Raw genomic sequence first — 13,543 nt, 5'->3', positions numbered from 1 at the left:
GTAAAGTGCTCGACTTCGCGTGCTGGTCGTCGGGCTACCAAAGTGGAGGTGCCATCCTTTCTGCAGAGGATCAAAATTGAGATGGCATGTCTTCGGATCATATTCAGGGATGTTTCCCAGACCGTCGCCAATAGCCTATTGAGCAGCTCTAGTGCAGCGTAAATAAAATATCTACCATACCTACATGTTAAAAGCATGAATTTTTTATACAGAAGCAACCTTGCAAGTTTGAGCGTTCTTATTAAACGAAATTTTTTTAATGTTTATATCCTCTTGTTTTCCTTCAAATTGATTTTTTTAAATCTTCGATCATCTGATGAACACCCGTTATAATTCAATAATATTAAACAACTTTCCCTTTCACATTATAGTTATCATCAACTTATTTTAAAATCTGGGAACTTTTAAATCTGAAAACAACTCATCTATGAGAACCATTATTCAGAATAAGAAAACAAAAATGAAAGAAATATGGTTGGACACTTTTATATTCATGCTTTAAAGTGCATCAGTTAGATACGATAGTCGTCGTTTAAAATAGTTGGATGCGTTAAGCTTTATTGGATCAGCGATTTTGCTAAAAGCATTTTACGTTTAAGTGGAAATTGGATATATAAATATCGTGAAAAACAGTTAAAATAAGCAGTTTGGAACGATTGAAAGTTGGGTAAGATATTTAGATAATAAATTGCACTAAACCTATCATCTGTAATCTATAAAGAAAGTTCGTATCATACAATCTAATCACTATTCTTAAGTCTTAGTAAAATAAATTTAAAAAAAACTCTTTTAAAGCATAAAATTTAACGATAACTTAAGATAACCAACGATGTAATCGTTCGAACTAGGATACTTTATTTTTAATGTTAACGATAAGCACAACAAAAGTCAAGCTAAAAAGAAGTTACTGTTTTCTTATCTTTGTTTTGTTTTGATCAAAATTAACCTGATCTCGTTTTCTCCTGCAATGTGACTGTCTATGTAAGGAAAGTATTCCAAAAATTTATTTTTAATTCTCTACTATAACCAACTAGTTTGTCACCTTAATCAAAGCAAGCATCCTACAAGCATTTTAATGACTTTTATCTAAGAGATTTTAATCCTTCTTATAAAGATCTGAGGTGTAATAAAAATCTCAACATGTGTTTAAAAGATAAATATTAATATAATAATAAATGAATAAAATAATCTTTAAAATTATTTTTTATTTAAAATAAAACCTTTGATGTTTGAAAAAGTGGAGTTTTTTAAGATATTATGTCCTACTTAAAAAAATTATTACCTTCAGCTTGCCCTGTTCTGTCGAACTTCGAGGTCTGCTCCAAATGTCAAACTGAGCAAACTTCTCCCGAACATATCCTGGACTGTTTGGGACTTTCCATAGAGGACATATATTCATCCCCCCTTCTGGTCCTCGATTTCTTTAGGGTCAGCGGTCTAATGGACCTTGTTTGACTTCGTCAGACATTTGGAGGATAAGCCACAACAACAACAAAGTTGATTAAGCAATAAAATCTGAAGTAGTGTAGAAATGGATAAACCTAGGTATTCGGATAAAACCAAAATCCGCCACTTTTGACTAAATTACTGCTGCTATTTAACAGATATCACATGCAACTATCTGCAGGCAGTCATCATGCTATGTAGAAATTAATAAAAAACTGTGTAGACAATGCCTTAAAACATTTTATTGGAAAAGCTTTGATCCTTTAATCACCGAATTTATTTTGTAGCCTCTAATTAATTGAATACTTATTTTCGCAAGTTCAGCATCTGATTACGCCTCCTTTAACTATTATTTTGACTTACTAAAACAGGTTTTGCATCAAGTTTAAACTAAGCCAAACCTTTTTATCTATTAACTTCTTCAGTACCATGATTACATATATGAGATTGCGTGATTCTTCCTTCGCAGCCCACATACTAAGAAAAAAAAGCATAGTTAAAGCTACCAAAAATATTGTAAAATTTTCCGTGTTTCTGGCTCTTATTAGAAAACCATAAAGCACGATAATTTTTATGGAAGAACTTTGGTAATGATTCTGTTTATTACCATGCTGTTTAAAAAAAAAAGCATTTGTTCGGTTAATTTTATTTTTCAGCTCTGTACTTTTTACTAAATGTGTGGTAATAATAACAATAATTTTGAGAACCAAAGTTCCCGATAAATCATTTCTATATGAAAGGAAAATAATTACCAAATGAATGGTTTAAATACCGTATATTTTGGTTTTTAATACCAGAATTAGGATTCTTTCTTACCAGAAATGTCATTGCCATACAATATTGTAATTTTACTAGAATTTTTTCTCCGTGTAGTGCATCATATATAGAATTTCTGACTGTAGCAGCCCAAGATCACACAATTGAAGGGATTTTAATATGGTACTCTTATGTTATATCTTGTATTAGTACGTGTACGTATTCTTTGATGTTTATAAATTCGGATTTTTCAAACCTGGAACAGCACTTCTTTGTCTATCCACCGTCTCTGAATGGGTTAAATAACTTTGCCAGATAAAACACCATTCTCAGTTTGTGTTGATTGTGTCTATGCCTCAGTCTTCATGTTTTTTTTCCTGTCTGTCGTGTGTGTCTATTATGTCTATCTCTATTACGTCACTGTCTATCTTTAATTCGTTTATGCCAATTTTTCTGTCACTGTCTATTCTATGTCAATGCCATGCTCTTAATTTATCTTATATTTTCTTACATGTATAATTTTTCATAATACTATATTAGAAATTAGTTGCCTACAATTACTGTTGTTGTTTATAGTTACATGCAAAAAAAACCTATTTTAAGAATAATCGGGTGCACCTCAGTAACATAGATTTTTTTTCTTGTAACATTGATCTTTCTTTGCAACTATAATTTTTATTTTAATAGAAAAAAGCACGAACAAATAATGCTGTATTTTAGGAAGAAAAGAGTGAAAGAAAAAAGTTAAAACTAAGAATACGATTAAAAAATGAGTCTACATTTGCTACGGTCGTTTTGATGGAACATTTTTAAATACCTTCGTAAAACAAACATTTGTTACCAGATTTTTAACCTCTTTCTAAAAACATCTATCCATCATCTATTTTCTGCAATAAATTATTTTCAAATAGCAAATACACTTATTTGTATGCTTAACGAACACTATTTTCTTGAAATTAATGAAACATTCTTGCCTAAAACTCTCATTTCAAGCGTAAAAAATTAACTTTGTTAGTTTTAAATTAATTGTTTTTTTTCCACCTATTCTTTTCTTTTCTTTGCAGTTTTAAGGACTCTTTTGGGACACAAAGGAAACGTCAAATGTGTTGACTTTCATCCGTATGGGGATTTCATAGCTTCCGGGTCTTCTGACAGCAGTATTAAAGTAAATTTGCATTTTTCTACGGAATTTTTTTCATCTTTGTTTCATTTATAGAACAATGAAAATATCATCATAAATTATAAAGTCTTTATATCTTTTGAAACAAAATATGTTTGTTACATAGTTTGCTTCATTATAGTTTAAATAAATAATGTTTGAAAATAATAACTATTAAAATAAACTTTTGATTTACGTTTTACCCCTGAAATAACAATTTTGTAAGCATGCCCATTTATAATTGAATTTATTTGTAAAAAGTAAAAATGTATTTAAAAAGAAATATATGCTGGGTTTCAAATAATTAGGCTATTTCTAAAAAAGAATATTCTTTTTTTAACTCAATAAATTAATCAAAACAGCTGTTTCACGTTTTAAACTCTAACTCTTTATGTTTTAATTAAAAAAATATAGTATTAGTTTACAGTCTACCTAATATAACTAGTATGATATTATTAAAACAATATAATACTAGTTTAGAGTAACAGAAAAATATTGATGTAATTCATTTCCAAAGCCTTGAAGTAATTAATTATTAATATAACTCTATGAGTAAAAGTAAGTCGGTGTTGAGATTTTTTTTAAAACCTCATTAGGTTTTAAGATTTTGTAAAAAAAAATTCTTTGCTCAATAATACGTTTATTTTTATTTCATTTATAGAATACTGAAAATAACAGCGCAAAACATGAAACATTTATATAATTTGAAACAAAATATGTTTGCTATTTATTTTACTCCATTATAGTTTAAATAAATAATGATAGAACAGAACAACTATTAAAATAAATTTTTGCTTCATGTTTTCCTTCAGAAATAACATTTTTGTAAGCAGGCCCATTTATAATTGCATTTATTTGTAAAAAGTAAAAACATATTTAAAACGAAATATACGCTGGATTTTAAATAATCAGGTTATTTCTACAAAGAAATATTAATTTTTGTACTCAATAAATTAATCGAAACAGCTATTTTTCCTTTTAAATTATGATCCCTTATATTTTAATTAAAGAAATATAATACTAGTTAAGAGTCTACATAGTATAGCCAGCATTATATTATTAAAACAATATAATACTAATTTAGAGTAACAAAAAAATATTGATATAATTTATTTTCAAGGCTGGGGCTTGAAGTAATTAATTATCAATATTACACTATTAAAAATGCAAGCAGGTGTTGATTTCTTTTAAAAAAAACTCATTGCTTTTTTAGATTTCGTGAAAACTATTAGTACTAAATAATACGTTTACTCAAACAATCAATACTTAGCAATAAACATTTCTTCAATGAATCTTATTAATACATTTCTCCCAAGATAGAGTAGTTTTATAGATATAGATTAGGATTACTAAGATATAGATATTGGTTAAAGAGCTTTTGATTGTGCTTCAGTGATAAGTGTGGTATTTTCGCAAATATTGACAATGAATTTTTTCTATGCAGAAAGCTAAATAAAAAATACCCTTTGTAACAATAAAAATCTATTAAATATTAATTTTGTTCCCTCGATTCATACGTTGGTTTTAACCAAACTGGTTTTTTATTGCTTTGTTTAAAAAAAATTCATTTTTCTTTGTTAAAAAAAATTTCAATTCGCTATTGAAATTTTGTTTCATTTTTTCACTTCCCTCTCATTCTATCTTATTTTATCATCGTCGTTGAACAGCTGATCCAATTTTGAGTTTGCGACTACCAAAGATCAACTCCGTAGCCTTGTAATTTTGAACCCTATCCAGAAGACAAAGCAACTCCTGGATCAAGTATTGGGAGAAATTTACTGTCATTGAAGTCTTTTTATTGAAATTAACCCGCATTTGCGTTACATGGTGAGAAAAACAACGAAAGCCTTTCACGGTTATCCTGACGGCAAGGGGACTCTAACCCATTATCCCTTTATCACTGAGGATATTTTGCGTCAACACTAAGGTCAATGTGAGCCGGGTGCCGAATTCGACCAACCATTACTGAGATTTGAACCCGGGGCACCTCATTGGGAGGCGAAGGCTCTATCCCCTGAGCCACCACAGCCAAAATTCCTTCATTTGTAAAAATCACATCTATAGCAAAGGGCAGTTGGAGGCCTTGATTGAGCTGTTTGAAGCAAAGTGACAATTTCAATGAAAAATAGCAGACATAACATAATATTAAAAAATTGAAGAAGTAAATAAAACGTGGGCAATATTAAAGTATTTGTACAATCTATGACATATATTATATAAATTAGTAAATTATTCTTTAATTAATAAAATGACGTCAGTATTTACGCTTATATAAAGTAGGGAGAAGTAATTGAGTCTTTTTAGTGTGATCATTATTATATTTAATTAACAACCTAAATGTAACATCAAACTAATATTGTTTAAGAGATAATGTAACCCTAGATAATTTAAAATATTATAACTCATGCTCCCTAGCTTACAGCTCAGTTTATACCGAAAGTTTTTTAAATTGAATATTGTATAACCTTACAAACTTTTATAAAATGAAAAATACAACTAAGTTTTGTATTTCTTTAGAAAGTAGTACTGTATTTTTTCTCAAAATTGTATATGTTTTCGCTCAAAATATTATACTTTTTCTCTACAAGAGTGTAATTGTTTTTTTTTTAATTAACAGCTTTGGGATAAAAGAAGAAAAGGAAGCATATTCACTTACAAGGTAAAAATGCTTTTAATTATTTCTTTTCTACATATTTTTTTGAAAAATTCTTTATGTAAGAATTAATATTATAATAGCAAATAAAAGTTATACCACAATCAACACAGCAAGAATTATCCTAAAAAATAAAAACCTTTTTTTCTGTATTTTTTACTGAAGATGATGCTATTATTACTTTTGAAACTATAAACGAAACATTAAAACTCTCTTAATTTTTTATATATAACATTTACAATAAAATAAAATTTATAGTGCATCGAAGGGAAAAGAAAGACATTATTATATCAAATTTACTATAACTTTACATAATGCTTTCATGAAAGTTTTCGTTTTGGATTGTGCCTAGAAGCTGGACTTTATCCATAAAAAAACTATTCTTTTAAATATTTAATTACGAAATCTCTTTTGGCATAAAATATTTGAACTGATGCTTACGAGTTTTCCTAAACTCATCCACAATAAATTTCGTTTTTCCCGAATATTACCAAAATTCGTGAATAGTTGTTGCTTTAATAAAGTACTTTTTTTACTTATTTTATATTTATCAAATTCTTTTTTTATTATTATTTTTTATTATTGATGCAAAGACAGTTCCCTGCCCCCTACACAGGCCGGTCGGCGTAGACTCAGATGTTAAGATAGACAGAAATTTCTTAAAAAATATTAGTTTTTTTATATTAACAACCACAAAAAGTTTCGTGAAAATGAAAAAAAAATATTTCACACAGAAAGTTGGGATACAGTATCTCAGAAACATACTTAATTAAAAAAATGTTGCTTCGTATATCAATAAAATTATAGAACATGATGGTTTCGGATTCGAAATTATTTGGCAAAGTACTTCGATTGAAGAAAAAAATTGGAAACAACAAGTGCTATGTTTTTTATAAAAAGTTTAATTTTTTATTAAAGTCTATGAAGTTGTTTTTTTATGAAGTCTAGATCTTTCTTAAAATTATATTAAGTTCATTTTGCAATATTATTTCTTAAAATATAAACTGTATTTACAAATATCCATCAATACGCTTGGTCAAATACCAATAATAAAAGATAAGCTAAAAAAGTTATAACATGTTTCAATTTCCTAGCTAAATATTTTCTATTGTCTTAATACACAATTTAGTCCCTTTGAAGATGTTCTTTGGATAAAAATTTGCATTTCTTTTTTTTATTTTGATATCAAATTGTTGTGTTTTCAGGGTCATCCGAAGTCCGTAAATTCTTTGAAATTCAGTCCTGATGGGCGCTGGATCGCATCAGGTTGTGAAGATGGTCTGATAAAGGTAATTATGCAAAGTTTGTTATAATTACAAAAGTTATACTTTTCAAAATATTCAAGCAACTAAACGTCACACTGAAATTTCAGGCTTCTATAAAGCATTACATTAAAAAAAAATTTAGTTTTATGCTACGAACTCATACGGCATTTCCATTGCTACCATTCATTTGGCATTTTTTCCATTCATATGGTAACGATTTACTGGAAATTCCAGTTTACAAAATTATTATTAGTACTAGTATCATACATTTTGTAAAAAATACAAAACAGAAAAGTAAATTTAATCAAAAAAATGCTTTTTATGCCATTCTTTCACAATAAAATTGCCTCATTTACTAAATTTAATCACGAATCATATAACCATATTTTATTGTCAATTTTATAAAAACCTTTACCAAAATGCTTCGGTAAAAATTATCGAGCTTTTTGGTGTTCCCATAGAGCCAGAAACAGAATAAATTTCAAATTTCAATTTTGACCATACTTTTTTCTCATAGCACTATAAGTATATTTTAATTTAAAATTGTCACTAGTGTAAGTTTGTAGATACAAAACAAAACATTTCGAAAAGCATATTTTACATTATTATTTTGTCACATCACGTGTTAAGCAATGTCACATTTTTAAAAATATTAAATAGATTGTTTCAACTTTAGAGCCTTAGTTAGGTGCCAATCCTTTTCAGTTTACGAAAATATAAAGGGAAAAAAAGCCAGTCTACCAGTTAAATATTTTAGACTGGATAAATGCTTAGAGAATTTCAGACTTAGAGGAAATTAAAATCCATTATTGTTTAAGATACCGCAAACGGGTACAAACGCAAACTTTGCAGTCAACAGAAGTTTCATCGGTTATTTAAAATATGTTTTTTGATCCTTGTCGAGATCTGAGCAAAGATGCCTCAGTTTTAATTGGTTTTCACACATCAAAGTCATTTTATATTTTATGTAAATTTTGAAAGTATTTTAATTGAAATGTTTCTGTTGCGAAACTATTTCATTTAGATTCTAGGGAGAAAAAAAAACTTTATTTTCTAAATAAATTGATTTTGACTATTACCATTTTAAAAAAGGGAAATATTTTATATTCAGCATTTATTTCTGTACCAGTATATCGGAGCCTAAAATTGTTGAGGCNGAAACTATTTCATTTAGATTCTAGGGAGAAAAAAAAACTTTATTTTCTAAATAAATTGATTTTGACTATTACCATTTTAAAAAAGGGAAATATTTTATATTCAGCATTTATTTCTGTACCAGTATATCGGAGGTTAAAATTGTTGTGGCACTATATCATACATTGCTGGACAAATGCTAAGAACGGATGATGATAGCAAAGATAGCAACCACAAAATTATAGGTAGGATGTGGGAAATTTAGCATAAGTGTGAGATACAGTAAGACGTGTTTACCGTATGCTAATTTTAGGTTGTCGAACTGGTTTGTCACATGACAGCGCTGATAAGAGATAGAAAAAATTTGACGCGTATTGAGCCTTGTTGTTCAAAATCAAAGTTTAACGGAAAACAATCAATTGATAAACTTGAGATTTTCGATTAGTCTCCCGACGTCATTCAGATGATTTTACACTTGGTCATATTTTCGGTAAGATTGAAGAAGGCTGAAAAACAGATGTTGCCAAAGAGTTTAACGTTAGCCACAGTATTGTTTAAGGGCTTGGGACAACATTTGGACATCAAGACCTTTGACAATCATTTCAAACAACTAGAATTTGTAACAGACGTCTCGAGGGGAGGATATACCATTGTCCAGACGTCACCGTAGCTCCCCCAACGCTACAATGGTGTCTTCAGAATTGCAACTGAAAATAGGACTGGGCTTACATACTATTCTCAGAGGAGAGGAGATTCAGTCTATCGTCTGATCGCCTTAACCAAATAATCTGGGGTGAGATTGGTACTGCTTATAGACAAGAAAACATCCAGGAAAGGGAGAGATATCCTACATGTAGTGTCATAGTATGGGCTGGAATTTAATCGCCGTATGCCCCTCTGTATGCTTCCAACTGGGACTATAACTAGCTAATGTTACATTAATGATATTCTTCTGCATCGCGTCCGCTTGTTCCGTGGTGCTGTCAGTGATAATTTTTTGCGGATGACAACGCAACGCACCATCAAACAGTTGATGTCGAGGAGCGTGTACAGAGCGATGATATTCATCGCCTCGTACGGCCAGCACGTTTACCAGATTTGAATCTGATTGAAAATGTTTGGGATGCTTTTGGGGATCGAGAATGTCCTGCAATTAACAAGGCACTCTCATCCGTTTACTGACAGAAGAATGAGATCAATTGATTTAGCATCTGCTGAATACTGTTAAGCAAAGTATACTACTGCGTCGGGAAACTTGCATCACCAAACATGGCTGTCATACCCCCCCCCCATAAGCATTTTACTCCTAGACAGCTAAAAATGGTATTTGGTATTTTTTTTCTTTCATTTTCATGTTTTCAGCACTACACGAATATTTTGTTCTCTAAACACATTTCAAACCTTCTGGTTTCAAAGCCCCCAAAAATTATCTTTTTTTAAAATGTCCTAACATTCTGGCATTCTTTTATTTCCCTTAATTTCTTGCGTGCTATGCACCCATTTGTGTTCTTTCCTTAGCAATTGCCCAGCAGTGTAATTATTACATTATCAAGAGAACTAATTGAATGATTTTTTCGCATATTTTCTGAAATGTTGCTATTACGCGGAACCAATAAATAGTAATAAATCCAAATTTTTCCGGGTACCCGGGTCCAATTTGGTTTTTTTTACCAGGTACCCGGGACCGGCTGTGTAGAAGATCACCGAGAGCCAGGACCCAGTAGATTTTTTGGACCTGGTACATCTTTAATCCAGATTTTTTTTAAAACTCGCTGATATAATTGTGTCAAATATCGCGTTATAACAATTTATGTAATTCTGCTACTTAAAAGTACATGTTAACCAATATTAATATAGATCAATATCAATATAGATATTAATATAGATGTCTATATTAATGTAGATATTAATCAATTCTGTCGGATAATTTGTAACAAAACCAAAAGAATCACTGAAATATTTAATGGTAGCGGTCTTTCGAAATTTTGTATTTTTATAAACTTAGTAATATATTTAATGAAAAAGGCAGTTACAAGCAAAACAATATAAGTTAAATACAATGTGCTATTTCAGCAATGAAACTTATAGATGGGGTAAAACAACAAATTTTGTGCTCAACAAAAGTGACAGTTACTCTTCACTGAGAAAAAAAAAGTTTGGTCAGAAATACCAGAATATGTTTTTTTTTCCAGAAAAGTTTGGCATGTTTCTAGCTCTGTGGGAGCATCAATGTTATTTTTAATAAAGTGCTTTGGTGATGATTTTGGTAAAATTAATAATAATATATGATTTTATAATATGTGATTTGATAAAATTTGGTAAATGTGGTTAAATTCGGTAATTTTATCATAATACCTTAGAACATTGCATAAAAACCATTTAGTTTAATTTACTTCTCAATTTAGCAAACCAGAATTTCTTGTAAACTATTACTATATGGACAGAAAAATTACTAAATGACTGGTTTACATACCGCATATTTTGGTTTTGCTAACCAGAATAATAGGGATTTCTTAACCAGAAATGTCATTTCCATACAGCATGGTTATTTTAACAGAATTCTTTTACGTGTACAAATAATTAGTTTCAAAAATAACTTGAACTGCTCTTATATATCACGATATCAATAAACATATTAATAAAAAAATGAAAATCAGAAGTATACTAGTTAGCAGTTTTTATTTAAAAAAATTAGGTTTCTGTCAACTTTTGAATCTAATATTTAAACTAATTTTAACTAAAATACTAATTTTCGGATTTCGTATTATGACTTTTGTGAGTTGATAGTTTTCTACGACATAAAATAAATAAATGCATAGCGTAGTACTATCCTATTCCATTAGTATTAAATATTTTATCACAAATGTAATCACGAAATAAATTTTCTATGAAAAAAGAATGAATAAAAAGCAAAGTATTATTAATGTCCTAGCTTTTTTCTAAATGAATAAATTTTTACAAAACATTCGTTTGAAATTATTTGAAAATAGGATGTTCAAATAATTTCCCTCGGGAATTAAATGTTTCAATTTCAACTTATTTAGTTTCATTTTAGTTTAATATAAGAGTAAACTAGTTTTCATTGCATTCAAGCTTAACATTGAACTTCGACTTCAGTAAGCATAATGCTAAAAATTATTTCACCTAAATTTATTTTCTTTTAGACTTTAAACACAATTTAATGAATTAAAATAAATAAATCGTAAGCAAATGGGGCAATTAGAGCATTTTTCATCTAATAAACATTTAAAAATATATGCTTAACTTTAAAATTTACTTCACTTTATTAAATTACTAAATATTTATGCCTCAAAAAACTAATTTAGAATTAAATAAACATAAAGCTTGAAGTCAACGTGATAAAAATAATTTTGTTTTGGTATAATTCCTTCTTTTTTCAATTAATTTACGACTAAGTTGTTTACAGGAAACTCAAGCTCAAATTTATTTTTATAAAATATAAAAATAAGATATTCTATTTAATTATCCTTGGTACACAGTAAGGAAAACGGTATTTTCTTTTGTTTTATGATTAATACAATGAGCTACATCGAAGAGCCATTGCATTATGACCACCCTCCATCTATAACAATGGTTTCACCCTGGTTTTTATGGTTTCTTGCCCAGGAACAATGTTTTCATGGGGCTTATTAGAACCTATAATCCTCATACAACAAGCCCTGAGGTCTGTAAGCTACTTGAACATAGTTGCAGACCAGGTTCACCCATTCATGGCAACAGTTTTTCCTGCGGGGGATAGTGTTTACCATCAGGATAATGCACCATGTGATAAGAGTCGAATCGTCATGGATTGGTTCGAGGAACATTCCAGTGACTTTCGAGTCATGTCTTGACCCCCACATTCACCTGACCTTAATCCAATAGAGCATTTGTGGTCCTACTTGGAAAACCAAATTCGTGGTGCCACGCTATCTCCTCGCAAAGTGAGGGCATTGCAGGACCAGTTGGTGAGCGCTTGGTACCAGACACCTCAGACTACCTATGTGCACCTTGTGGAATCAATGCCACGGCGGGTGCTAGCAGTTTTGAGGGCTAAAGGTGGTCCTACATGCTATTAGCAGGGTGGTCATAATGTAATGGCTCTTCGGTGTATATGTATTTTTATGGTGTTTAGTGTTCACTTTTTAGTGAACAATATTTTCAATTGTTATAGACTATTAGAATTCATAACAAAGATTTTTTCAAAAACATTTTATGTTTTCAAGTTTGAAAACATGCTTTTGTATGGGATCAGCAGTGTTTATTTTAAAAACTATTCATAACTTTTGCTTTAAATTTAGATTGTTTTTAAAGACTTAAATGATAAATATGTTTCAAGCTAAAAATTAAGTATAAAAGAGTAAAGAACATTTTACACGCATGCGCTATATTTTCTCTTCACCAAATATCGCAGACATCGATGTTTGTAATATTCTATTAAAAGTACAATAGATTTAATTAACTTTAGATGAGGTTCGAATAAGGAATGAATAAAATGAATTAGAGCAACCATTAGGTGAGGCACAAGTAGATATTTCACCTGTCATCCCTATCCTTAGATTAACTGAAATGAATCTTTTCATTTCTTGACAGTGATGAATTTGATAGAAACATGTTTTATAAGAACTAGATGCCAAAACTATAACCTATACTAGATATCAAAAATTGTATAGATAAACTAGAATAGCCATTCTTCGTATGGGGTGAAAAAAGAAAATAATCAAAGAATCAATACTGAACAACACTACGAAATTGTACTCAGAGAATCATGTGTTCAAAACAACCAGAATAGGGTCAAATTTATCGTGTTTCTGGCTCTATGAGAACACCAAAAACCATGGTTTTTTTTTTTTACCGAAACTCTTTGGTAACGACTTTTTTGTTAAGTTAACAAGAAAATAGGTTTTTTATTACCATGCTGTTTGGTTGTGTAGTAAATGCGGCAAAATTAGGTAATTTTAACAGTGTAGTAAATTGCAATAAATAAATTATGCAATAAATAAATTATACAATAAATTATACAATATTACAATAAATAAATTATTAAAAAAAACAGAAGTGTTTCTTTTCAGAAATTAAATTACACTCACCGTGTTTAAATTGCAAGAAGTCTAAAAATGGTATTTGGTA

The 13,543-nt window shown here is 29.5% G+C and overlaps 1 protein-coding gene across 1 annotated transcript in view; it reads left to right on the top strand.

Moving 5' to 3' along the window:
• Nucleotides 1-13,543, top strand: part of LOC107447723 (katanin p80 WD40 repeat-containing subunit B1) — a gene marked incomplete in the record, with an annotated part of 103,034 nt that overhangs the window by 36,684 nt on the left and 52,807 nt on the right. Inside the window, 3 exon segments of the mRNA XM_071188269.1 lie at nucleotides 3,267-3,367; nucleotides 5,979-6,020; nucleotides 7,220-7,303. Coding sequence (XP_071044370.1) covers nucleotides 3,267-3,367; nucleotides 5,979-6,020; nucleotides 7,220-7,303 — 227 coding nt within the window.

The sequence above is a fragment of the Parasteatoda tepidariorum genome, chromosome 2 (genome assembly GCF_043381705.1).
Source record: "Parasteatoda tepidariorum isolate YZ-2023 chromosome 2, CAS_Ptep_4.0, whole genome shotgun sequence".
NCBI classification, from domain to species: domain Eukaryota; kingdom Metazoa; phylum Arthropoda; class Arachnida; order Araneae; family Theridiidae; genus Parasteatoda; species Parasteatoda tepidariorum.
The sequence above is the reverse complement of the archived record's forward strand: the minus strand, read 5'-3'. Positions and strand labels throughout refer to the sequence as shown.